The 26863-nt window shown below is 38.2% G+C and overlaps 1 protein-coding gene across 2 annotated transcripts in view; it reads left to right on the forward strand.

The window, feature by feature from the left end:
* LOC126478698 (serine/threonine-protein kinase fused) overlaps positions 1-26863 on the forward strand; it is a 209849-nt gene that overhangs the window by 130285 nt on the left and 52701 nt on the right. The window contains exons 6-8 of one of the 2 annotated variants that reach the window (XM_050103723.1): positions 2256-2352; positions 5024-5123; positions 22344-22587. In XM_050103723.1, coding sequence (XP_049959680.1) covers positions 2256-2352; positions 5024-5123; positions 22344-22587 — 441 coding nt within the window. Of the gene's footprint in view, positions 1-2255; positions 2353-5023; positions 5124-22343; positions 23014-26863 lie in introns of both variants that reach the window. The other variant, XM_050103722.1, reaches the window with a different exon arrangement.

Below are 26863 nucleotides of genomic sequence, written 5' to 3' on the forward strand. Positions count from 1 at the left end.
TTTTTGAGACATACTTTTCTTGTAATTGCCACTCTGTATTTTTTATCTTCATCACTCATTTTACTGCCCAAGTAGCAAAATCCAACTGGTATTTATTTTTAGTGTCTCATCTTCTAATTTAATTCCCTCAGCACACTTATTTAATTCAAGTACAGCCTTGTTATACTTCTGTTGATGTTCATATTACATCCTTTTTTCAAGATACTATCCATTCCATTCAGCTGCTCTTCCAAGTCCTTTGCCATGTCTTAACAGAATTACAATGTCATTAGCGAACATAAAAGTTTTTATTTCCACTTCTTGAACACCAGCTCCCTTTCCAAATTTCTCATTGGTTTCCTTCACAGCTCATTCAATGTAAAGATGGAATAAAATCAGGGAGAGACCACAATTCTGTCTCACTCCCCACTCAACTATGGCTTCTCTTTCATGTCCTTTGACTGTTATAACTGCAGTCTGGTTTTCATACAAATTATAAAAAAAACTTTCACTCCCTGTATTTTATCCTCGCCACCTTCAAAATTTCAAAGACTTTAGCCCATTTGGTGCTATTAAAACCTTTCACTAAATATATAAATGCTATAAACATAGGTGTGCCTTTCCTCAGCTTGCCTTTTGCGAGAAGTTGCTGGGTCAATGTTACCTTACAGCCTACATTTCTCTGGATCTCAAACTGACCTTCACAGAGATAGCGTTCCACCAGTTTTTCCATTCTTCTGTAAATAATTGATATCAACATTTTGCAATTCCATTTCTCTGCAAATAATTGATATCAATATTTTGCAACCATGGACTGCCTTCTTTGGAACTGGTACTATTGCATTAGTCCTGATGCCTAAGAGTATTGCAGTTTTCTCATATATATTTATTGTACATCAGATAGAATAATTTTGTTATGACTGGCTGAACCATGGATCTTAATAATTATGAGGGATTGTCATCTACTCCTGTGACCTTCTCCATTTCTTTCTTTCAGTGGTCTGTCAAAATATGCTTGCAGTATTGTATCTTCCAATTTATCTTCACCTAGTTTCTTTTCTCGTTCTATAACAATGTTCATCAGTTTGTTTCCCTTAGACCCATTATGTTGTCCTTCCACCAACCACTGTTCTCTTCCTTGGTTGGTACTGGTTTGCCACCTGAGTTCTTGATATTCATACAGCTGCTTCTCTTTTCTCAAAAGGTATCTTTATACATGATTCCACAATGTTGTGTTTGTCTTCTAACTGTTACTGCTTTGCCATTGTACACTTTCTATCAATCTCAGTTTTTAGATGTCTGTATTTTCTTTTGACTGCTTGATTTGGCACATTTTTGCATTTTCTCCTTTTGTCAATTAAATTCAATAGCTTGTGTATTATCCATGGATTTCTAATACTCCTTGTCTTTTTATATATGTGATCCTCTGCTGCCTACCCTGTTTCATTTCTCAGTGGTACCCTATTATCTTCTATTGTCTTCCTTTTCCCTCTTTCAGTTAATCATTGGCTGTTGTTCCCTCTCAACAACCTGTTTCATGGATAATGATTGCAGTTTCAGCCAAATGAGCAACCAGCTCTTCTGGAGCTACTATTGTTATTTCATACACCAAATTCTTTATGTCCCCCCATGAAAATAAATCTGTAGCAGGTCAGCAATATCTCTAAAATGATATTCATCACATGGCAGGTTGAAAACTAATATTTTATATACATAAGTATGGTTTTTACATCCAATACCATGTGTACATGTGTATTTTGCAAATTAATGGATATATTTGCCTGTATTTAAAGACTGTGGTTGGGCATATATTCATCTACATACAATATGACACTGTACAGTGAGTAAATGGGGGGAAAACCATTGAAACTCTGACGTCTACACATCTTGTCATAGTACTCAGTAAATATAGTGTTGTGTAATTGTCTATTAATTATGTATGAAGCTGAAATGAAAAATCTTCTGTAGTGAAATACAATATAAGTAATTTATTGTTTTAATTCACTTTCACCCAAAATTCTCCACAGTCTATCTGCTTAACATAAAACACATGCTTTGCATTGCGGAGTAACAGTGTCCATATAGTTGTCTTGGCAAGGTGGTTGCTATGTGACAGGTTTTTTGTTAGTAACATTCCTGGCTATTAAAAATCTAAAATGCCACAAAATACGTTTGCACTGCCTCATTAATTAAATATGACTCTTGGCATGAATTTTATAAATAGTTTTGGTAATTATTAAGTTATAATGTTGTTTTTTCTTTTTTTTTTTCCTTAGGGACTATTAGAAAAAGATCCAAACAAGAGACTAACATGGCCGCAGTTGCTGTATCATCCATTTGTCAAAGATGGTGTTCATATAAAAAATAAAGAAGGTAAATTTTACATTATTCTCAATGTCACATAATGGTGGTCTTGAGGCACTTTAATTCCCACTTTTGTGTGGAGCAAAGGAAGAAATACTTTATTATGGTTTACAGCAGCTGTATGTTTTGACCTTCATACTCTCAGTTCATTTTCTCAGTTCTTTGTTAGTTTTTGTGTGATCCATTGTGTTTTTTGGTTATGAGGAGAGAGAGAAACAGAAGAAGGGGGTGGGGGAAGGTTGAAGGAAATTTGATTAAGTAAGTGTTAGCCTTCAAGTGTTCACCCAGCAGTGGTAACCTGATAACATAATCACCAGTTGCAGTGCTGCAGATACAACAGTATTCTTCTGTCAACTGTTGGTGATAGGCAACACTGTGTTATCAGTTGATTATAGGTATATCTGTGCCGATGCTGAGATCTTTGTTGGGAAATTAGTAAACCATAAGAAATCAAGACTACAAACTGTTCTCATGCAAAGAAAAATTGTGTGAAGTGGCGCACTCGGAAGCCCACTAAATACTCAGTGAACAATACATTTATCCTTTATCAAGCCATTGAAGGACAAAGGAAGGTGCACTTATAGATTTCAGGATATGTCCTGTAACAGAACTGCTGGAAATTCAAGGGAAGAAATTGTAATGTAGGATTTTGTTCTGATGATTAATTTAAAGTATACCACACTTAAAGTTCATTTCACACTGTTCTGATGATTGATTTAAAGTATACCACACTTAAAGTTCATTTCACACACACACACACACACACACACACACACACACACACACAAAGTGCAACTCACACACGCACATGACCACAGTCTGTGGCAGCTGAAGCCACACTCAGTGGCTGCATGTGGCTTCAGCTGCCACAGACTGTGGTCATGTACGTACGTGTGTGTGTGTGTGTGTGTGTGTGTGTGTGTGTGTGTGTGTGAGGGGCGGTTATTACTAGAATGAAGATTGAAATATTAATCTGCATGTGCAATGTTGCTTAAGAAACTAATATCGATTGGCATTCTGTGACATTATCATAAACCACCAGTAATAATGTCATATTCATATTTTCATAAAACCTACTTCACTCACATAGCTGTATTTTTCTTCAACACAGAAGCCCCAGTTTTATATTTTCTGCAGTAGAGCTCTTAATTTTCTTAACTGCCTACATCTCATTTTCGTGCAATTTGCAGAGGTATTAGTGTGATACCTATGTCAAAATAGTTAAGGAGTGTACATTACAGACACCTTAGAGCAATATCCATGTACCTGTTGCGGTGTACACCTGCACTTACTAACCTCTGGTGGCCTTGGGTACCTATGAAATTGGTACTGTATCAGTCCAGATCTGTAAGAAATACAGTATTAATTGTACTGCATATTGACGCTGCACTTGACTTACACTTCTGGTTTCGTTAGGCAATGGCAGAAGATTGTAGCTGTATCTGTGTCTCCTAATACTTAAAACTATCTAGAAGAGAGAGCTCAAAGAGGAGATAAATGTTTTAAAAGTTCAGGTAGTGTGTGAAAATTCATCTGTTTGATATAATTGAACAGATTTTCCCTGAACCTAAGTACTATGTCCTTTAGTCCTTTATGTATGGTTCCAACAGTCTAGTGGTATAAAGGTTGCTGAAATGAGAGCTCACACCACCCTGATTATAAAGTAGAGAATTCCTCTTATTTAGTTGCTGTCATGCAGATTTAGTTAATTTCACCAGAAAACATAGGAAATGCAGCCTTTGGCTGGAATACACCCATATACACATGCAATTCAGGGCCCCTGATCTTAACCACTTGGCCATTAAGCTATTATTGGAACCCCTTTATTAGTGATGTTTGTAGCTGCAACAGACACCAGCTGTTTGCTGTGCCCACTTCTTCTGTAAGGGTGTACGAGTAGTGGAGGCATGACACAGGTAACTCCTTTCGCTGGTCCTCCACTTCATCCTGTCCTCTGTTGTTCAGGTTATATAGCCCCACTTGACCTTTTCTGCATTTACATTCTTTTCTGTTTTGTATTTCAGATTATTTGATACTGTGTTAAAGTGTGCTAGCAGTGGGGGCTGGGGGTGTTGGTGGTACAGAAACTATGCAGAATGGTTCTCTTCTGTTATATCCCTTCATCTAGGACCTTCAAAAAATGGCTCCAAGGTGCTAACTTTCCCATATCAGCCATTTGTTTCCTTGACATGACATCATGTATTGGATGATGAAAGAGGTCACTAAATAATTGCTAGAAGTCTCAACTTTGGTTACTAATATGGTTCTCTTCATGAGAGTACTAATTTAAAATTATAATATCATATTTTGGTTTATGTACATGGAAACTAAATACATGAAGAGTTTGATTAAAAAGTAACAATAACTATTAGATTACGTAAAATTAGATATACCAGTTTGGCACAATTTCTATACTCTGTCAGGAATTGATATTTATATTTGCTACTGCTTGGTAATTAGAAGTTATCTTAGTTTAATCTTTAAGTAGTTTTTGTTATGAACTTCCCAGATAGCAGGCTACAATTTTTAAAAACGTGACTAAACATTCCGGTTCTGCTGATCTTGATTGCTATTGTGACAAATCATGTTCTTTGTGATAAGAATGAATATTGTCGTGCATCAGTTGTTTAGTGTTTCTATTGAATGTTTGTGATAATATATATTTGGTCACCTGTTTTAGATATGACTGCTCCACTCACAGATCCTCTGACAGAATCACAAGAAGCTGCTAAAGAAATACAAAGAATGGACCTTGCAACTCGTGGGACTGGTCATTCAGAGTTAGTATCATATGCAAAAGCTATGTGTCATTTTATTAGACTATCATAATTTTTGTAGTGTCTTGTAGTTTTTATAATTGTCAAAGAAATATGTGAGTACTTGTCATCATGATGGAAAAATTAGTACAAGTGACATAAGTGATTACAACGGATTGCCCGTCAGCAACCTTTCTTAAAAACATCGTTAATAATTAAGATTAGAGCTGTGTTGCTCTTTGTAATTTTAGTTTATTTTAATGATATCCACCTTTTATAATCAAACTTAAAAATAAATTTTTAAATGCATTCAAATTAATTAAATGGATTGATGAGAGTGAAATTAGTAGAGATGTGTTATGAAATGATATCAGTACAAACCATTCAGAATATGCTGAACTTGCAGTATGAGTATGTTGTGAAAACTGAAATTTTTTGCCAGACTGGGACCTGACCCCACATTCCGGCGTTTCACAAGCAGTTTGCTCGATTATTAGCCTAGTTGAGCACACACCCATGTATAAGTGAAACATCAGTGACAATGAAAGTTTAATTCAAACTTGGAGGTGTGCTCAGATAACCTAATACAGAAGGTGACAGCTCGTGAAATGCAGGAAGTCCGGATTGAAGTCTCTATCTGACATAGATTTTCATCAATCATAACACATTCATTACACTGCAGGTTCAATACATCTAAACAGCCCCACTGTTAACAATAATGGATATTCCTGGAAGAATCAATATGCAATATAAAGCAAAGAGAACCACTCCCATATTAGCATACTTACGGTGGAGCACTGAGACACACAACAACAAACAGCACTCCCTCTAGCTTTCACACTCTTGCTCTTTCCCTAGAAAAAGTACACACATTCACATACTCAACTACACAGACATGTGTTTGGGTGTCTGTGTGGCTATGTGTATGAATGTATGTACTTGTAACAGAAAAAGAGTAAGCATTCAAAAAACAGTGTGAACGCTGTTTACTGCTATGTTGCTCTGCACTCCACACATCAGTCTACTGTAGGTGGGTGGCTGCCTTTTCTTTATTTTATGTTCAGTGTCACTGATATCATTTCATGTCACCACACCTTCACTGAATTCATTCTTATTGATCCATTCATTTCATGTTGTGCTGTTGGAACATCTCCTCTGACGGGGTAAGTCACGGCTCATCACCTCTGTTCCCACAGTGGTGTTGTTCCGACACACCTCATGAGAGAACCTCCAGTGATAGTGTTCATAAATCCTAGATGATATACTAGCCATTACTCATTTCCAATATATTGTTTGATCTGTGACCAATAAGTACATAACAAAGTTAGTGATGGCAATAGATATTAACCCCTTAAGTAACAAAACATTTTATCCAGCATAAAAATGAAATTCATGACAGTATGTACTCTTTGGGAATGGTAATCAATAATACTGCTTAATTTATTGTGCATTTCCAAGTCCATCATACAGGGTGATTCAAAAAGAATACCACAACTTTAGGAATTTAAAACTCTGCAATGACAAAAGGCAGAGCTAAGCACTATCTGTCGGCGAATTAAGGGAGCTATAAAGTTTCATTTAGTTGTACATTTGTTCGCTTGAGGCGTTGTTGACTAGGCGTCAGCGTCAGTTGATGCTAAGATGGCGACCGCTCAACAGAAAGCTTTTTGTGTTATTGAGTACGGCAGAAGTGAATCGACGGCAGTTGTTCAGCGTGCATTTCGAACGAAGTATGGTGTTAAACCTCCTGATAGGTGGTGTATTAAACGTTGGTATAAACAGTTTACAGAGAATGGGTGTTTGTGCAAAGGGAAAAGTTCTGGACGGCCGAGAACGAGTGATGAAAATGTAGCACGCATCCAGCAAGCATTTGTTCGCAGCCCAGGAAAATCGACTCGCAGAGCTAGCAGAGAGCTGCAAATTCCACAATCAACTGTATGGAGAGTCCTACGAAAAAAGTTACTTATGAAACCTGAACGTCAACTACCCGAGGCGATGGATCGGCCGCCAGGCAGCCCGTGACAGAGCACTTCATCACTGGCCTCCAAGAAGCCCTGACCTTACCCCCTGCGATTTTTTCTTATGGGGGTATGTTAAGGATATGGTGTTTCGGCCACCTCTCCCAGCCACCATTGATTATTTGAAACGAGAAATAACAGCAGCTATCCAAACTGTTACGCCCGATATCCTACAGAGAGTGTGGAACGAGTTGGAGTATCGGGTTGATATTGCTCGTGTGTCTGGAGGGGGCCATATTGAACATCTCTGAACTTGTTTTTGAGTGAAAAAAACCTTTTTAAATACTCTTTGTAATGATGTATAACAGAAGGTTATATTATGTTTCTTTCATTAAATACACATTTTTAAAGTTGTGGTATTCTTTTTGAATCACCCTGTATTTTATGGGGTGATAAATAATCATACCAATGAAGTTGCAGCACAAAATGTGCACAATAGTTAGTAAACATATGCCCTCAGGAGGGAGACATTGAAGGGCTGGAGTTCACACCCAACTTTACATCATGCGTATAAATCTACATTTACAACCATTTCATTATCAAAACCAGTTTCAAGGCTTTCATGAAATGTTTCCTCAACCACAGGCAAATACTGTTCTTACCTGCTGCATGTGTACTAGATGCTTTCCTCACTGGTCCATTTGACACTGCATTACTCAGTTACTGTAGTAGTGTTTGAAACTAGAAATAGTAATTACATCAAAGACTCCTCCAAATTCTGAATCTTCTGCTTGTTCCTCTGTAACCGCTTCCCAGCAGTTCAGTACACAATCAGCCAGAACTTCATCTTCAATTATTATATAACTGAAATAAATATTCACAACCTCAGGAAACTCTAACTGTAAAAATCAACCCAAAATGGATGACAATACACCTATTACATTCAAATGTTTGCATGAACTGTTTTCGTCGTGTTGCAGATTCCCAGTAATCATCCTACATGTGCATTGTCAATGGAAATAATTTGTATTATCTCAGCTGCTAACATTTTTTAGATACTTTGTGGAACAACATTATCTACAATATTCATTCTTCATTAGATGAAGCATTTCACAGCATATTATCTGTAAAATTATATGTAATTAGGAACTGAAACCATGACAACATACATGTGTGGCATAATAGAAAACTAGATGTAACTATGCTTACAAACCACTCACCCATTGATTTAGAAACAATTGGGTTGGACCTTCTGGGGTCGCACTGCTATTGGCTTAAGCGTATGATGCCACCAGGAATTCTGTTCCAAGAAGCTCCACGAGAGTTGTAACACAAGCCTCAGAATTGTGTGTTGTTAGTGCTGATGCATTGCTTAGACCTAAACTTAGAATAAACACTTCTGCATTATAAAAACAACTACCTTTAAAGACTTTAATAGTAAGAAGAAGATGAACTTACTGTGTTCATAAATACTCACTGTACCTCAGGTAGATCACGATGCAAATTTTTTTTTATGTTTCTTGTTTTAGTTTGTGTGCTCAGATGCCTTATTATAATGAAGGTTCTTGGACTTATGTTGAGACAAACCACTTGTGATACATTTCAGGAAACTTTCACATTATTGTAGAAATTATCTTTTGCATCACTGTGTCACACTTAGCAACAGTCGCCCACGAAAACTGCAAAATGTCATTTCAGACTCGTTTATTTTATTGAACCAGTCAGTTGAAGAAGTGAGCCCACCTCTCTAGATAACGGAGATCCAGTCATTACTGGTGATGCAGTCTGAACGTGGTAGAAGTTTCTCTGGGACTGAACCCAAGGAACTGCCAATGTAAGTCAAATCTAGCCTGATGTGAAACACTGTCTAATTTGTTGCTTTATTACAGAAGAAAACTATCACTTGGCTCTAAATAATGAAAAGTGTGAAGTCAACCACATGTGGACTAAAAGGCATCCTCTAAATTTCAGTTACACAAATCTAAACACTGTAAATTCAACTAAATACTTATATATTGCAGTTACGAATAACTTAAACTGGAACGATCACATAGGTAATGTTGTGGGGAAAGCAAACCAAAAACAGCAATTTATTAGCAGGACACTTACCCAAAAATCTACTAAAGAGACTGCTTACACTACACTTGTGTCCACTTATGGAGTACTACTGTGCAATGTGGGAACTGCATAGATGAGATCAGTGGAGGCTGTCGAAAAAATTCAGAGAAAGGCAGCTTATTTTGTATTATCATGAAATAGAGGAGAAAGTGTCATGGGTATGAAACACAAATTGTGATGTCAATAATGTAAACATTGGCATTTTTTGTTACCGCAGGATCTTCTCGTGAAATTTCAAACAGCAACTTTGTCCTCTGAATACAAATATTTTGTTGGCACCCCCTGACTTAGGAAGAAATGGTCATCATAATAAAATAAGAGGGAACAGAGCTCACATTGAAAGATTTAAGTGTTCATTTTTCCCATGCGCTTTTTGAGAATGGAATGGTAGAGAAATAGCTTGAAGGTAGTTCGATGAACTCTCTGCCAACTAGCTTATTGCGAAATGTAGAGTAGTCATGTAGATGTAGAAGAAGCACATCTACTTACTTCCACAACATACTTCAAATACTTGGCTTGCAGGACCTTGTTACGTATTTTTTACAAAGCATAGTTTCCTCTTCTCAGCAGTTATATTTCAGATTTTTAATCTGTCTATTTTCTCTTCAGTTGAAACTTCCGGGCTGAGACGCTGTGGTCGATGTATAAAATTTCTACCTAACGTTTAGTCTCCATCTGAGGGCGACATCTTCTGAGGTCATCCGGCTACTGCCACTGAGGCTCCAGGTACTCTCGCATTTTATAGAGCGCATAGAAGGTACCACCATTCGTCACATGATGCCGATGATATGCCTATCTATTGATATTGGGATGTTCGTGCCAGAACGCCTGTCTCATTAAATTTAATTTCGTGGTTCCCATCGCGAAAAACATGCTCAGCTACAGAATGTTTAACGATGTGTCCTAAGCGACAGTTTCTTTTATGTTCGGCTAAGCGGGTGTTTACACTTCTTTTCCTTGTTCCAATACATACTTGCCCACAATTGCATGGGATTTTTTACACGCCAGGTGTTGCTAGGGGGTGTTGGGCGTCTTTTGCAGTTCTCAAATATTCCTTAATCTTCTTGGTGGGTCTGTAGATTTTTTTGATCCCATACTTGGTCAGAACTTTCCCAACACAGTCCATGACTTTATTAATGAATGGTTGGAAAACTTTTCCAGTAGGTGACCGTTGTTGCTCTGGACTTCTGGCTTCTTTTCTTCTTTGATGGAGGGCTCGATCAAGTTCCTTGCTGGTATATCGATTTTTCGTGAAGGCTGACCATAAGTGATTTAGTTCATCTTGTAAGTAAGCTGGCTTGCAGATTTTGTTGGCTCTGTCCACCAAGGTTTTCATGACACCTCTTTTTTGCCTCGGATGATGGTTAGATTCCTTGTGGAGGTATCGATCTGTATGAGTGTTCTCTCTATATACCGCGTGGCTCAGTGTCCCATCCATCCATTTAATTACTGACACATCCAGGAAAATGAGTTGACCGTTGCTCTCTTTCTCCATCATAAACTGTATCTTCGGGTTAATAATTTTCAGATGCACCAATAAGACACCCAACTCTTCTTCACCATGAGTCCACACTACAAATGGGCATCAACATAGTGGTACCATTTAGCTGGCTTTTTACTGGCAGTCTGCAGTGCTCGCTGTTTGAAGATCTCCATAAATAAATTGGCAACAGCTAGGCTGAGAGGGCTTCCCATCACCACACCGTCGATCTGTTCGTAAAACTCGTTGTTGTACTGGAAATAAGTTGTTGTCAGGCAGTGCTTAAATAAAGCAACTAGGTCAGTCATAAAAATATCTGCTATATATGAAATAGCTTCGTTTACAGGCACCATGGTAAACAATTACACTACATTGAAGCTCACAAGAATATCACTTGTGCTGACGTTAATCTCCCTCAGTTTTTCAATAAAATGTGCCGAGTTTTTCATGTAACTGTCCGTTCTGCCATTGTATAGTTGCAGCAAGCAGGCGAGAGATCTGGCCACCTCGTGTGTTGGAGATCCCATGGCACTCACGATCGGTCTAAATGGGACCTGTGGTTTATGTACCTTTGGGAGTCCATAAAGTCTGGGAGGGCAAGCTTCCATGTTGCAGGGTTGTTTTTTATCATCCAAAGAAAGAGAAGATTGTTTTACCATTGGATTGGTATTCCCCAAAATTTTGGCTGTAGGATTCTTCTGAAGCTTTTTATACTTGTTGGGATCCAAAAGGTCACTAATCTTCCTGTTATAATCTTCGGTGTTCAGCAAAACCATAGCATTTCCTTTATCAGCTACAAGTACAATAATGCTCTTATCCGCATTGCTCTCTCTCTGTGCCCTCCTTTCCACTTGAGACAAATTGTTGGCAGCTCTCGAACTGTGATTAACATGGCTGGGACAGAATTAAGAAAAGAGGAACACTCAGTTGTATTGAAAGGAGGCAACTTTGCAGTCACACCACTAAAGGTTCCTACAGAGGTCATCATAGCGAACATGGAGGCGGGAATCCGTTTGTTATCATGGCATTCCGCAGATGAAATCAGGACTGAAACAACCAAAATGTTACGCCAAGCGAAACCACCTACCAGCAATTTGTCTCAAGCAGAAAGGGGGGCACTGAGTTGCAGCTGATAAAGGAAATGCTACAGTTTTGCTGAACACCTAAGATTGTCACAAGAAGATTAGTGACCTTTTGGATACCAATAAGTATAAAAAGCTTCAGAAGGATCCTACAGCCAAAATTTTGAGAAATACTAATCAAATGGTAAAACAATCTTCTCTTTCTTCAGATGATAAAAAACAACTCTGCAACATGGAAGCTTATCCTTCCAGACTTTATGGACTCCCTAAGATACATAAACCACAGCTCCCTTTGAGACCGATTGTGAGTGCCATAGGATCTCCAACACAAGAGGTGGCCAGATGTCCTGCCTGCTTGCTGCAACCATACATTGGCAGAACGGACAGTTACATTAAAAACTTTGTGAATTGTATTGAAAAACTGAGGGAGATTAACGTCAGCCCCAGTGACATTCTTGTGATCTTTGATGTAGTGTCATTGTTTACCATGGTGCCTATGTTGTTGTTGTTGGTGGTTGTCGTTGTGGTCTTCAGTCCTGAGACTGGTTTGATGCAGCTCTCCATGCTACTCTATCCTGTGCAAGCTTCTTCATCTCCCAGTACCTACTGCAACCTACATCCTTCTGAATCTGCTTAGTGTATTCATCTCTTGGTCTCCCTCTACGATTTTTACCCTCCACGCTGCCCTCCAATACTAAATTGGTGATCCCTTGATGCCTCAGGACATGTCCTACCAACCGATCCCTTCTTCTAGTCAAGTTGTGCCACAAACTTCTCTTCTCTCCAATTCTATTCAATACCTCCTCATTAGTTATGTGATCTACCCATCTAATCTTCAGCATTCTTCTGTAGCACCTCATTTCGAAAGCTTCTATTCTCTTCTTGTCTAAACTATTTATCATCCATGTTTCACTTCCATACATGGCTACACTCCATACAAATACTTTCAGAAACGACTTCTTGACACTTAAATCTATACTCGATGTTAACAAATTTCTCTTCTTCAAAAACGCTTTCCTTCCCATTGCCAGTCTACATTTTATATCCTCTCTACTTCGACCATCATCAGTTATTTTGCTCCCCAAATAGAAAAATTCGTTTACTACTTTAAGTGTCTCATTTCCTAATCTAATACCCTCAGCATCACCCGACTTAATTTGACTACATTCCATTATCCTCGTTTTGCTTTTGTTGATGTTCATCTTATATCCTCCTTTCAAGACACTATCCATTCTGTTCAGCAGCTCTTCCAAGTCCTTTGCTGTCTCTGACAGAATTACAATGTCATCGGCAAACCTCAAAGTTTTTATTTCTTCTCCATGAATTTTAATACCTACTCTGAATTTTTCTTTTGTTTGCTTCACTGCTTGCTCAATATACAGATTGAATAACATCGGGGAGAGGCTACAACCCTGTCTCACTCCCTTCCCAACCACTGCTTCCCTTTCAGGCCCCTCAACTCTTATAACCGCCATTTGGTTTCTATACAAATTGTAAATAGCCTTTCGCTCCCTATATTTTACCCCTGCCACCTTCAGAATTAGAAAGAGAGTATTCCAGTCAACATTGTCAAAAGCTTTCTCTAAGTCTACAAATGCTAGAAACGTAGGTTTGCCTTCCCTTAATCTAGCTTCTAAGATAAATTGTAGGGTCAGTATTGTCTCACGTGTTCCAATATTTCTACGTAATCCAAACTGATCTTCCCCACGGTCGGCTTCTACTAGTTTTTCCATTCGTCTGTAAAGGATTTGCGTTAGTATTTTGCAGCCGAGACTTATTAAACTGATAGTTCAGTAATTTTCACATCTGTCAAAACCTGCTTTCTTTGGGATTGGTATTATTATATTCTTCTTGAAGTTTGAGGGAATTTCACCTGTCTCATACATCTTGCTCACCAGATTGTAGAGTTTTGTCAGGACTGGCTCTCCCAAGGCCATCAGTAGTTCTAATGGAATGTTGTCTACTCCTGGGGCCTTGTTTCGACTCAGGTCTTTCAGTGCTCTGTCAAACTCTTCCCGCAGTATCATATCTCCCATTTCATCTACTTCCTTTTCCATTTCCATAATATTGTCCTCAAGTACATCGCCCTTGTATAGACCCTCTATATACTCCTTCCATCTTTCTGCTCTCCCTTCTTTGCTTAAAATGGGTTTCCATCTAAGCTCTTGATATTCATACAAGTGGTTCTCCTTTCTCCAAAGGTCTCTTTAATTTTCCTGTAGGCAGTATCTATCTTACCCCTAGTGAGATAAGCCTCTACATCCTTACATTTATCCTCTAGCCATGCCTGCTTAGCCATTTTGCCCTTCCTGTCGATCTCATTTTGGAGACGTTGGTATTCCTTTTTGCCTGCTTCATTTACTGCATTTTTATATTTTCTCCTTTCATCAATTAAATTCAATATTTCTTCTGTTACCCGAGGATTTCTACTAGCCCTCATGTTTTCACCTACTTGATCCTCTGCTGTCTTCACTAATTCATCCCTCAAAGCTACCCATTCTTCTTCTACTGTATTTCTTTCCCCCATTCCTTCCATTTGTTCCCTTACGCTCTCCCTGAAACTCTGTACAACCTCTGGTTTAGTCAGTTTAGCCAGGTCCCATCTCCTTAAATTCCCACCTTTTTTGCAGTTTCTTCAGTTTTAATCTACATTTCATAACCAATAGATTGTGGTCAGAGTCCACATCTGCCCCTGAAAATGTCTTACAATTTAAAACCTGGTTCCTAAATCTCTGTCTTATCATTATATAATCTATCTGAAATCTGTCAGTATCTCCAGGCTTCTTCCATGTATATAATCTTCTTTTATGATTCTTGAACCAAGTGTTAGCTATGATTAAGTTGTGCTCTGTACAAAATTCTACCAGGCGGCTTCCTCTTTCATTTCTTAGCCCCAATCCATATTCACCTACTACGTTTCCTTGTCTCCCTTTTCCTACTATCGAATTCCAGTCATCCATGACTAATAAATTTTCGTCTCCCTTCACTATCTGAATAATTTCTTTTATTTCATCATACATTTCTTCAATTTCTTCATCATCTGCAGAGCTAGTTGGCATATAAACTTGTACTACTGTAATAGGCGTGGGCTTTGTGTCTATCTTGGCGACAATAATGTGTTCACTATGCTGTTTGTAGTAGCTTACCCACATTCCTATTTTTTTATTCATTATTAAACCTACTCCTGCATTACCCCTATTTGACTTTGTATTTATAACCCTGTATTCGCCTAACCAAAAGTCTTGTTCCTCCTGCCACCGAACTTCACTAATTCCCACTATATCTAACTTTAACCTATCCATTTCCGTTTTTAAATTTTCTAACCTACCTGCCCAATTAAGGGATCTGACATTCCACACTCCGATCCGTAGAACGCCAATTTTCTTTCTCCTGATAACGATGTCCTCTTGAGTAGTTCCTGCCCGGAGGTACGAATGGGGGACTATTTTACCTCCGGAATACATAGCTTATAAATGAAGCTATTTCATATATAGCAGATATTTTTATGACTGACGTAGTGGCTTTATTTAAACACTGCTGGAAGACAACTTATTTCCAGTATAACAACGAGTTTTACAAACACATCAATGTGGTAGCGATGGGAAGCCCTCTCAGCCCAGCTGTTGCCAATTTATTTATGGAGATCTTTGAACAGTGAGTGCTGCAGACTGCCAGTAAAAAGCCAGCTAAATGGTACCGCTGTGTTGATGACACATTTGTAGTGTGGACTCATGGTGAAGAAGAGTTGGATGTCTTCTTGGTGCATCTGAAAAATATTAACCCGAAGATACAGTTTATGATGGAGAAAGAGAGCAACGGTCAACTCAATTTCCTGGATATGTCAGTAATTAAACAGGTGGATGGGACGCTGGGCCACGCGGTATATAGAGAGAACACTCACACGATCGATACCTCCACAAGGAATCCAACCATCATCCTAGGCAAAAAAGAGGTGTTATGAAAACCTTGGTGGACAGAGCCAACAAAATCTGCGAGCCGGCTTACTTACAAGATGAACTAAATCACGTACGGTCAGCCTTCACGAAAAATGGATATACCAGCAAGGAAATTGATCGAGCCCTCCATCAAAGAAGAAAAGAAGTCAGAAGTCCAGAGCTACATCATACCGTTCATTACTAAAGTCACAGACCGTATTGGGAAAGTTCTGGCCAAGTATGGGATCTATACAATCTTCAGACCCACCAAGAAGATTAAGGAATATTTAAGAACTGAAAAAGATGCCCGACACCCCCTAGCAACACCTGGGGGATACAAAATTCCATGCAGCTGTGGGCAAGTATGTATTGGAACAACGAAAAGAAGTGTAAACACCTGCTTAGCCAAACATAAAAGAAACTGTTGCTTAGGACACATCGATAAATCAGCCATAGCTGAGCACGTTTTTCGCGATGGTAACCACGAAATTAAATTTAATGAGACAAGCGTTCTGGCACGAACATCCCAATATCATGCGCCCATGCATAGAGAAGCAATAGAGATTGACAAACACCATAACAATTTTAATAGAAAAGAGGAAGTTTTAAAGTTAGACAAAATATGGATGTCGACGTTGCGCCAGCAGAATTACAATCCATTACTCTTAATCGAGAATGATGACATCTTCCATTGATAGGCATATCATCGGCATCATGTGACGAATGGTGGTACCTTCTATGCGCTCTATAAAATGCGAGAGTACCTGGAGCCTCAGTGGCATTAGCCGGATGACCTCAGTAGATGTCGCCCTCAGATGGAGACTAAACGTTAGGTGGAAATGTTATACATCGACCACAGCGTCTCAGCCCGAAAGTTTCAACTGAAGACAACATTGGCCGTGAAAGCCTACATTGTATGTCTATTTTCTGTTTAGCAGTAACAATTAGGCCAAGAAATATCTCTGTACTGGTCGATTGATGGATAATTTAATTTTATCTAACTTAATTTTCTTTGGAGATAAACGTTCTAAAGTCTGTCTAGTGGAACTCTTCTCTTTCGACACTGGTGATATCTTACTCATGTTACTTATTAATAAAAGAAAATCTATTTTCGAATGGCACTAGTTCCTGCAGTTGTAGAAATAAAACGTTTGTAAATGCTGTAAAAAAAAAAACAATAATAATGCCAGGCTGATAATACATAGAAATGTGTTTCTAAAGATGATGATTGTCTAGTATTTGTATGTACGTTGCCCTTTCTGGTGCTTGTGACAACCTCGGATGCACCCCCATGCCAATTTGGGATTTTTTGTAATGGAATAATGTCATCCTTTAATTATCTTTTCAAAGGAAACCCCAGAATCTCGCCGGCCGGTGTGGCCAAGTGGTTAAAGGCGCTACAGTCTGGAACCGCGTGACCGCTACGGTCGCAGGTTCGAATCCTGCCTCGGGCATGGATGTGTGTGATGTCCTTAGGTTAGTTAGGTTTAAGTAGTTCTAAGTTCTAGGAGACTGATGACCTTAGAAGTTAAGTCCCATTGTACTCAGAGCCATTTGAACCATTTTGAACCCAGAATCTCATTTTTTAAGTCCCAGTGGAACTCTTCTCTTTCGACACTGGCGATATCTTACTTATTCATCATCATCATCATCATCATCATTTAAGACTGATTATGCCTTTCAGCGTTCAGTCTGGAGCATAGCCCCCCTTATACAGTTCCTCCATGATCCCCTATTCAGTGCTAACATTGGTGCCTCTTCTGATGTTAAACCTGTTACTTCAAAATCATTCTTAACCGAATCCAGGTACCTTCTCCTCGGTCTGCACCGACTCCTCCTACCCTCTACTGCTGAATCCATGAGTCTCTTGGGTAACCTTGCTTCTCCCATGCGTGTAACATGACCCCACCATCTAAGCCTGTTCGCCCTGACTGCTACATCTGTAGAGTTCATTCCCAGTTTCTCTTTGATTTCCTCATTGTGGACACCCTCCTGCCATTGTTCCCATCTACTAGTACCTGCAATCATCCTAGCTACTTTCATATCCGTAACCTCAACCTTATTGATAAGGTAACCTGAATCCACCCAGCTTTCGCTCCCATACAACAAAGTTGGTCGAAAGATTGAACGGTGCACAGATAACTTAGTCTCGGTACTGACTTCCTTCTTGCAGAAGAGAGTAGATCGTAGCTGAGCGCTCACTGCATTAGCTTTGCTACACCTCGCTTCCAGTTCTTTCACTACGTTGCCATCCTGTGAGAATATGCATCCTAAGTACTTGAAACCGTCCACCTGTTCTAACTTTGTTCCTCCTATTTGGCACTCAATCCGTTTATATTTCTTTCCCACTGACATTACTTTCGTTTTGGAGATGCTAATCTTCATACCATAGTCCTTACATTTCTGATCTAGCTCTGAAATATTACTTTGCAAACTTTCAATCGAATCTGCCATCACAACTAAGTCATCCGCATATGCAAGACTGCTTATTTTGTGTTCACATATCTTAATCTCACCCAGCCAGTCTATTGTTTTCAACATATGATCCATAAATAAGATGAACAACAGTGGAGACAGGTTGCAGCCTTGTCTTACCCCTGAAACTACTCTGAACCATGAACTCAATTTACCGTCAACTCTGACTGCTGCCTGACTATCCATGTAAAGACCTTTAATTGCTTGCAAAAGTTTGCCTCCTATTCCATAATCTTGTAGAACAGACAATAACTTCCTCCTAGGAACCCGGTCATATGCCTTTTCTAGATCTATAAAGCATAGATACAATTCCCTGTTCCACTCATAACACTTCTCCATTATTTGCCGTAAGCTAAAGATCTGGTCCTGACAACCTCTAAGAGGCCTAAACCCACACTGATTTTCATCCAATTGGTCCTCAACTAATACTCGCCCTTTCCTTTCAACGATACCTGAGAAGATTTTACCCACAACGCTGATACCTCTGTAGTTGTTACAATCTTTTCTATTTCCATGTTTAAAGATGGGTGTGATTACTGCTTTTGTCCAGTCTGATGGAACCTGTCCCAACTCCCAGGCCATTTCAATTATCCTGTGTAGCCATTTAAGACCTGACATTCCACTGTTACTTATTAATAAAAGAAAATCTATTTTCGAACGGCACTTGTTCCTGCAGTTGTAGAAATAAAACGTTTGTAAATGCTGTAAAAAAAAAGTAATAATAATCCCTGAATAATACCAGGCTGATAATACATAGAAATGTGTTTCTAAAGATGATAACTGTCTAGTATTTATATGTATGTTGCCCTTGCTGGTGCTTGTGACAACCTCGGATGCACCCCCATGCCAATTTGGGATGTTTTGTAATGGAATAAAGTCATCCTTTAATTATCTTTTCAAAGGAAACCCCAGAACCTCATTTTTTAAGTCCCATTCATAACATTCTGGAAGGAAATGATGTCAACAAATCCTTCCATTATTCACATTAACAGGATCAGTTCTCTTACGGAGTGACATACATTTGCACTCTAGTTCTCTTATCTTTTTGAAATTGATGATAAACATCATCCTCAGTTTTATACAAAGTGTTTTTACATTCAGCAATAGCACAATGATTTCTAATTTTGCTCACAGTACTACAAAACAAGCAGCAAGAAGAATAGCTGATTAGCAGCTGTGTTCTATTTATTTCAATTCAGGGACTGTGCAGGAAACCAATATGGCATGCCTTGATTCATGCTATTATTCACTTGCTCGCTGATAACTGAAGTTTACTGTAAAATGGTGTGTGTGTGTGTGTGTGTGTGTGTGTGTGTGTGTGTGTGTGTGTGCGTGTGAAGTTAGTAACATTTTGGGATGTCTGTAAGAAGAGAAAAGTCCAAAATGAGACAATGATGAAGTTTTAGTAGCAAAGCAAGATTGCCTTAATGCTAGGAGTCAGCATTTGATATTTTGTATTTAACTTTCAGTTTCTTAGCTCCTTCTTCATAAAATGTAGCAAGATAGCTTTAATACCAATTGTACATGAAGCCTATCTTAAAAAGTGTATTGCCTTTGCATATTTCTTTAATTATCGTAGCTCCATAATAGATACATAGGGCCTACATACAGAGGTTGTTCTGAAGTTGTTGATGCATTGTCTGATGTACACTCTCTTAGCAAGGTTTGTGTGGAATCTTCGCAACCAGTCCCTGAATCATTGCATGGTATTTTTGGAGCTCGTAGACTCTCTGGTCATTGTTGTGGCTTCAGAATGTGTGTTAAGAAAGTCTGTCTTCAATTTAGATACTTAATGGTAACTGCACATAAGTATGTTCGTGGCAGACAACATTGTTATTTTCATCGCTGGAACTGCTTCTCTACTCAAAACCTTTCCTTAATGAACATTAGTGTTTTATGTGCTGTAACAAGCCTAGTTATTCATTGGTCATCAGGTTATGAAATCAAGGCTGAGTGCACTCATTTCTCTCCCCCTGTGGCGTGCTTCGTAAATATTCATAAAATGAATGACACATTATACTTACTCCTACTAAAATTTAAAAGTAAGTTTTTACTGCACTGTGCAAATCAAATAATCAACTTGTCGGTCTTTACAGATTACACATTCTGAATTAAAGTCAGGCAAGATATGTTCATTTTTTTTACTTACTTATGAAGTAAAGAACTCTAAAATAATTGCGAACCATCAGGCATTAATATGTTCACATGTACATACATACCCCGCAAGCCACCATGTGGTGTGTGGTGAAGGTACCTTGTACCCCTACTCCTTATTTCCTTTCCTGTCCCTCTCACCTATAGAGTGAATGAAAAATGGCTCTCTGTATGCCTTCATACAAGTCCTAATTTTTCGTATCTTCAAGGTCCTTGCATGAAATGTATGTTGATGGCAGTAGAATCATTTTGCAGTCAGCTTCAAACACTGGTTCTCCGAATTTTGTTAGCAGTGTTTCTTAAAAAGAACTTCACCTTCCCTTCAGAGATTCCTGTTTGAGTTCACAAAGCGTCTCCTTAATACTTGGGTGTTGATTGAATCTACCAGTAACAAATCTAGCAGCATGCCACTAAATTGCTTGGATGTCTTCCATTAATCTACCTGGTGGGATACCCCAAAACTCAAGCAATACTCGAGAATGGATCACATTTGTGTTCTGCGCACAGTCTCCTATACAAATGAGCTACTTTCTCAAACTTCTCCCAATAAAATGAGGTGAACCATTTGCTTTCCCCACTACAATCCTTACATGCTTATTCCATTTCATATCACTTTGTTACATTATGTCTAGATATTTAATTGACATGACTGTTAAGCAGTATACTACTAATTCTGTTTTTCAACATTGTGGAATTGACCATTTTGTTTTCCATTTTCGTCTGCATTAACTGACATTTTTCTACATTTAGAGCTAGCTGCCATTCCTCACATCAACTAGAAATTTTATCTAAATCATGTTGTATACTTCTACACTTGACAACAACACCCTCCTTCACACCTCAGTGTCATCAGCAAATAGCCACAGATTTCTGCTCACCCTGTCCATCTGATCATTTATGCGCATAGAGAATAATAGTGGTCCTATCACACTTCCCCGAGGCCCTCCTGATGAAACACTTGTCTCAGATGAACCCTCACTTTCAAGGACAACTTAATATGTTCTATTACTTAAGAAGTCTTTGAGCCACTTACATATCTGGCAACATATTCCGTATACTCATAAATATGTCTGCTTGTGTCCGTATGTGTGGATGGATATGTGCGTGTGTGCGAGTGTATACCTGTCCTTTTTTCCCCCTAAGGTAAGTCTTTCCGCTCCCGGGATTGGAATGACTCCTTACCCTCTCCCTTAAAACCCACTTCCTTTCATCTTCCCCTCTCCTTCCCTCTTTCCTGATGAGGCAACAGTTTGTTGCAAAAGCTTGAATTTTGTGTGTATGTTTGTGTTTGTTTGTGTGTCTATCGACCTGACAGCGCTTTCATTCGGTAAGTCACCTCATCTTTGTTTTTATATATAATTTTTCCCACGTGGAATGTTTCCTTCTATTATATTGATATCATTCCTTTATTAACATATACCTGTAATTTTCAGTGCCTCACTAATGAAGTCTTGCATTGAATTCTTCTTCGCTTATCATTTTAATAGTTCAATTTTCTTTCTTCCTGTAAAGGAACATGTTCATTTTTAAGGTACTTAGCATTTTAATTCATAGAGTATTGTAATATGAAAATCTAAGTGACATGAAACTGACATGTGTGTGTTTTGTTTTATATTTTGTTTATTATGAGATTATGATAAGATATTATTAATGCCTTCAACACTTGTTCATCATGTTCACAAAAACTAAAAATTTATTAAGTAAAATAGGAGTCAGAAATTATTTTTTATTTAATTATAAAAGATGGAGAGAAGATACAATTTAAGTGCAGTAATGAAGGTAGAATTCACTTGACAATGTTATATGTGAATGGTCATGAAAGGCAGTAGCAGAAGTGGTACAAAGTTGCTGATAAATTTTTAATTTAAGAAAACGTGACTAAAAGAAATTAGTGAAATATGAATGTTCTTAATGGACTAAGATCATTGTCTAAAAATTAAAAAAATTAAAATAAATAAATAACCCTTTTGTGTTGTATAGAGCTCTTAAAGATAAGAAAATACAATTTCACATGATTTCCTTTTTTTCTCTCTCTCATCAAGGTTAATGTCAAGGATGCTGCAGAAAGCAGGAGAAGATGATTGCCAGATGACTACTACATCTCTGCTGGCAGAAGTTGGTGGAGTGAAAAATACAAAACTGTGTAATCGTAGCTACATAGCTGCAAATAATAAACATGGACCTAGTCACGTCAGAAATCTGAGTGACCCAGGTGTTCCCATGTTATATGGTGCTGCTTGCATTGAAGAACAGATGTGTGCCACTCTTACTAACTGGTTAGGGAAAGTGAGTATCACTCAAGTTGAAGATAAAACAACAAAGGAGACTCCTTTCCACAATGTTTTGGACTGTAAAGAGGCTAATGAATGTTTTGAAGCAAATTCTGATTTCAAAGCCATATACACAGGTAACGGAAAAAGAGAGAGCAGCTCGGTTCCTGACAAAAGCAGAACAACATCAGTTTTTACTCTCCATGAGGAACGTGTCCCTATAGAGAATGAGGAATGGCTAGTTTTCTTGCAGCACAGCATGGAAGAAGTCATGGATGGTGATCTGGAGTCACTCTTACTTGAAAGCTTTCTTGGTATGGTTATGGCACCACTGCGGAATCCTCTAGCAAGCTGCCGTGTTGTGGAATATGTAGCATGTCTCTTGAGTCTTCCATTTTCCCTGGATGAGATAGGTGATGATGAAATAGATACGCTAGAACAGGTGTGTACTCTTATTGTATTAATGTTTCAGTTTCACCTTTAAATAAAACTTGAAATCAGGGAGACACCTGCAGGTGAATGGTAGATGCCACATTGGTGCATTTATAGAGCAATTAACTGCAGTAGCTTTCAGAGGCTTTTGATTAATCCTCATTTTGCAATTGCTGCCGCTGGTTTTTTTTAAAAAAAAAAAAAAAAAAACAATGCTGCCTCACAAAATTTACCTCCTGCCTCCTTACTGTATATGTCATTACTTCTTCCGGCTGTTACACTTGTTTGCTTCCTCCACTTTAACCTGTCTACTTTAATAATCACTCGCAAGTTTTCTTGCATTCAGGATAATACGTATTTTGTTGTTTATTTTTGTAAGATGGTAGGTTCAGAAGCAGTGTAGAAGGCAGAAGAAAAGCAAATGCTAGAAAACCTTTGTGATTGTCTCATATTTCTGTGTTCCTATGTGCCACCCACTATTCGTCTGCAGGTGATTGTTAGTAAGTCTTCATTTTTGTGTATTGTTTCCATCTTAAATTTTCATTGTAAGTTTAGCCTCTGTGTTTATCTTGATACAGGCTATATCTTAGTGCTGTGGTTTAGATGAGTAGGCCTACCTTTCATGGACCTATGCGCATTCCAAAATTCACTGGGTATTAGGGAGAGAGTTACAGCATTTGTGCCTCCTCTCACTGATATACTCTCTGGGACCAAATATCTACAATGTGGAAAAGAATTTGACTGATTCTTCTACAAATAAACATTTCTTATATTGACTTTGGACCATGTATTGTTTTTCAAACTGCGCATTGTCTCCTGTGCTATTTCATGATGATGTTGATGTTTCACTTTGGGCTCATGTTTATCAATCATATCCTTACACATAACAGTAAGATAACAACAGAAAATTAACAACATAATAATGAAAGCAGGAAACAAGTGATGAAAATCTTTTGACAAACAAAGAGGAAGTACATGAAGGAACAACTAGACTCAGTCAGTGAAAACTTTCACAAATAAAACACATGAGATTTTTGTAGGACTTTGGCAGGAATAATTCAAGGGTATATCCCTCAAAATTTATGTTTCAGAAAATCAGATGGAAGACTCACTTTGACCTATCAGGAAAACTCTGGAAATGGCACTATATTTTTGGGAGTTCTTCAATTGCCCCGAACCCCCCTCAGGATTCCCTAAGCAACTTGCGACTTATACCCACGCTTCGCCCTTCACAAGAAGAAACCCTCAGACTCAAAAATAGCAAAGTTGTTAGATAAAATGGTATCCCTGCAAAACTTCTGAAAAATCTTGGACCAAATTTCTCAGAGAACTCTCATAAATCATAACAGAGATTTGGCAGACAAAAAAACTTCCAGGAGATTTGAAATGTACCCTAATTCAGCCACTACACAAAAAAGTGACAAAACTGATTTAAATAACTATCAAGAAATCTACCTCTTGCAAGGTACATACAAAATTTTGTCATCAAGCCTCCTCCAAAGAGTTCAGGAGCAACTTGATCACAAAATTGGTGGATATCAAGCTGGCTCCACAGTGGTCAAAATTCTATGGAGCAAATATTCAATTTAAAAACATTATTAAAATACGAAACAGTCCTTTGTGAACTTGAAGAAGGGGTATGATTTTGTGGATTGCCACTCCCACTCCCTTTTTGTTATCCTCGAAGAACAAGGACTTACCTCAAAAACTACAAATCTCATCTAACACTCACCAATACAACCATCAACATATAAAGTTCATGGGTGATGTGTCAGAACCAGTTCTGATCAAAATTTGTGTTCAGCAGGGTGACGATCTGTTCCATCCTCTTTCATCTGATTTTGATCTACTCTGAGAGTGGGAAAAATAACTTAAAAACCAACACTATTGGAAACCCACATGACTTGGAAGTCCTAAAAATGAAAACCAGATCTATTGCCTAGCTTTTGCAGATGATCTGTAAATACAAGCAGATGATGAGACAGCAGCGAATAAACATATAGACACTCCCAAGGACGCACTGAAGGAGTTGCCCCCCAGAGAATCTTCCAGAAAAACAATCTACATATGCTCAAAGCTTCCAATCAAAAGCTAGTTACAAAATACAGACGAATTGAGAGAGTTCTATACTTCATGCGTTTACAGTATTGTTGAACCTAGACAGGGGGAAGAAAATAGCACTAATAATTTGGAAGCAAAAACTTAGGAGAGCTTACGGTAATATCTTAAACAAAAATGTATGTCCATACACACAAAAAACAGTCGCTGTTACACAGTTATCAAGACTGAAGTCTTGTTCGCTAGTGAAATACTTACACAAATGGAAAAGGTGACATTGAAGATATCCTAAAAGAAAAACACAAAACTCTAAGGGAGGTACTTGGCCCTAAAAGAAGATGGATGCAGACTTACTAGAAACTATTGAATCATGCAACAGACATAAGGGAACGAAGATTGAAATTTTATGGGAGTATCACAGGCTCCCAACAACAAAGCTCACTCAAAAAATTGTGATGTACACTATGCGATGAAAAGTATCCAGACACCTGGCAAGTTCACGGTGCCCTCCATCGGTAAAGCCGGAAATCAATTTGGTGTTGGCCCACCCTTAGCCTTAATGACAGCTTCCATCTTGCAGGCATATATTCAATCAGGTGCTGGAAGGTTTCTTGGGGAGTTGCAGCCCATTCTTCACATAGTGCTGCACTGAGGAGAGGTATTGATGTCGGACAGTTTTTCCTTCCATTTTGAGGTTGATGGCTTTTCTTTTGTTTGTTTCAAACTTTAACCATGCTTGGTGTTTTTCTTCATGAAATTTGTCACATTCTGAAGTCCACCATGCATGTTTTCTTCATGGGTTCAAGGGAGCTAGATTCTTTGCTTGTTTCTTGAGACTTAGTACCAGTTCTTCTAGATCATTTCTTACTTTAAGGGTTTGCGTTATTTGTGGGTCTGTGTCATTTTTTAATTAGCTGACGTGGGTCATACCTCCTCCTTGTTGTATTAATTTTTTCATTCTTTTTCTTTAATGAAGTGAATTTGATTTTAATTTTAACTAAGTAGTAATCTGAGCCTGTGTTTATCCCTCTCAATACTTTAACATTTTATATTTCCTTATGAAAATTTTTGTCTATACATACATGGTCTAGCTGCCACTCCCCCTTCCTCCAGTCAGGGTGTTTCTGTGTTTTAATTAATTTGGCTTCTTCTTGGCGTATGTTGATTTAGATAAGGTGGCATTCTCTGCAGAGTTCTTATTTGTAGAGTTATGCGGACTCCATTTTCTGATTATATCTTTATATCTCCTTTCTTTTCCCTGCTGGGTATTGAAGTCTCCCTGTAAGATTTGTACATTCCTTTTATTTGTTCCGTTCACAGTTCATTTGAGAAGATTCAAAAATTTGTCTACCTCTTCCTTCGTTTTTGTTAGAAATTTTTTTGCCCCCCATTTGTGGTGACATGAGCATTTATAATTGCGTAGGTTTTGTCCATTGTTTTAAAAGTCAGAGTTTCAGTTCTTGGTGATACTGCTTGAAAATCAGTTATTGGCTCTATTATTCTGATGTTCACTATAACTTGTGTTCCAAACTGGGGACATTTCTTCGTTATGCTCTGTCCTGGTTTCCCATTATAAATTCTGTAGCCTTGTGATTCAAATGGATCCTCTATCGTTTTTCTCATTTCTTGGAGCCCTGCTGTTAATTTGCTTTAAAATTTAATTCGTCTTTGAAATTCTTGAGTTTTCTGGTCTTAAGTAGCAATTTTATGTCTTACATTGTTATGTAATGTATATGCTTATGTTGAATCTTCTTTTTGTGTATCAGTATGCATTTGGGTGATAGCAAATGCTCCACTTCATT

This window comes from Schistocerca serialis, chromosome 1 (assembly GCF_023864345.2).
Source record: "Schistocerca serialis cubense isolate TAMUIC-IGC-003099 chromosome 1, iqSchSeri2.2, whole genome shotgun sequence".
Classification (NCBI taxonomy): Eukaryota; Metazoa; Arthropoda; class Insecta; order Orthoptera; family Acrididae; genus Schistocerca; species Schistocerca serialis.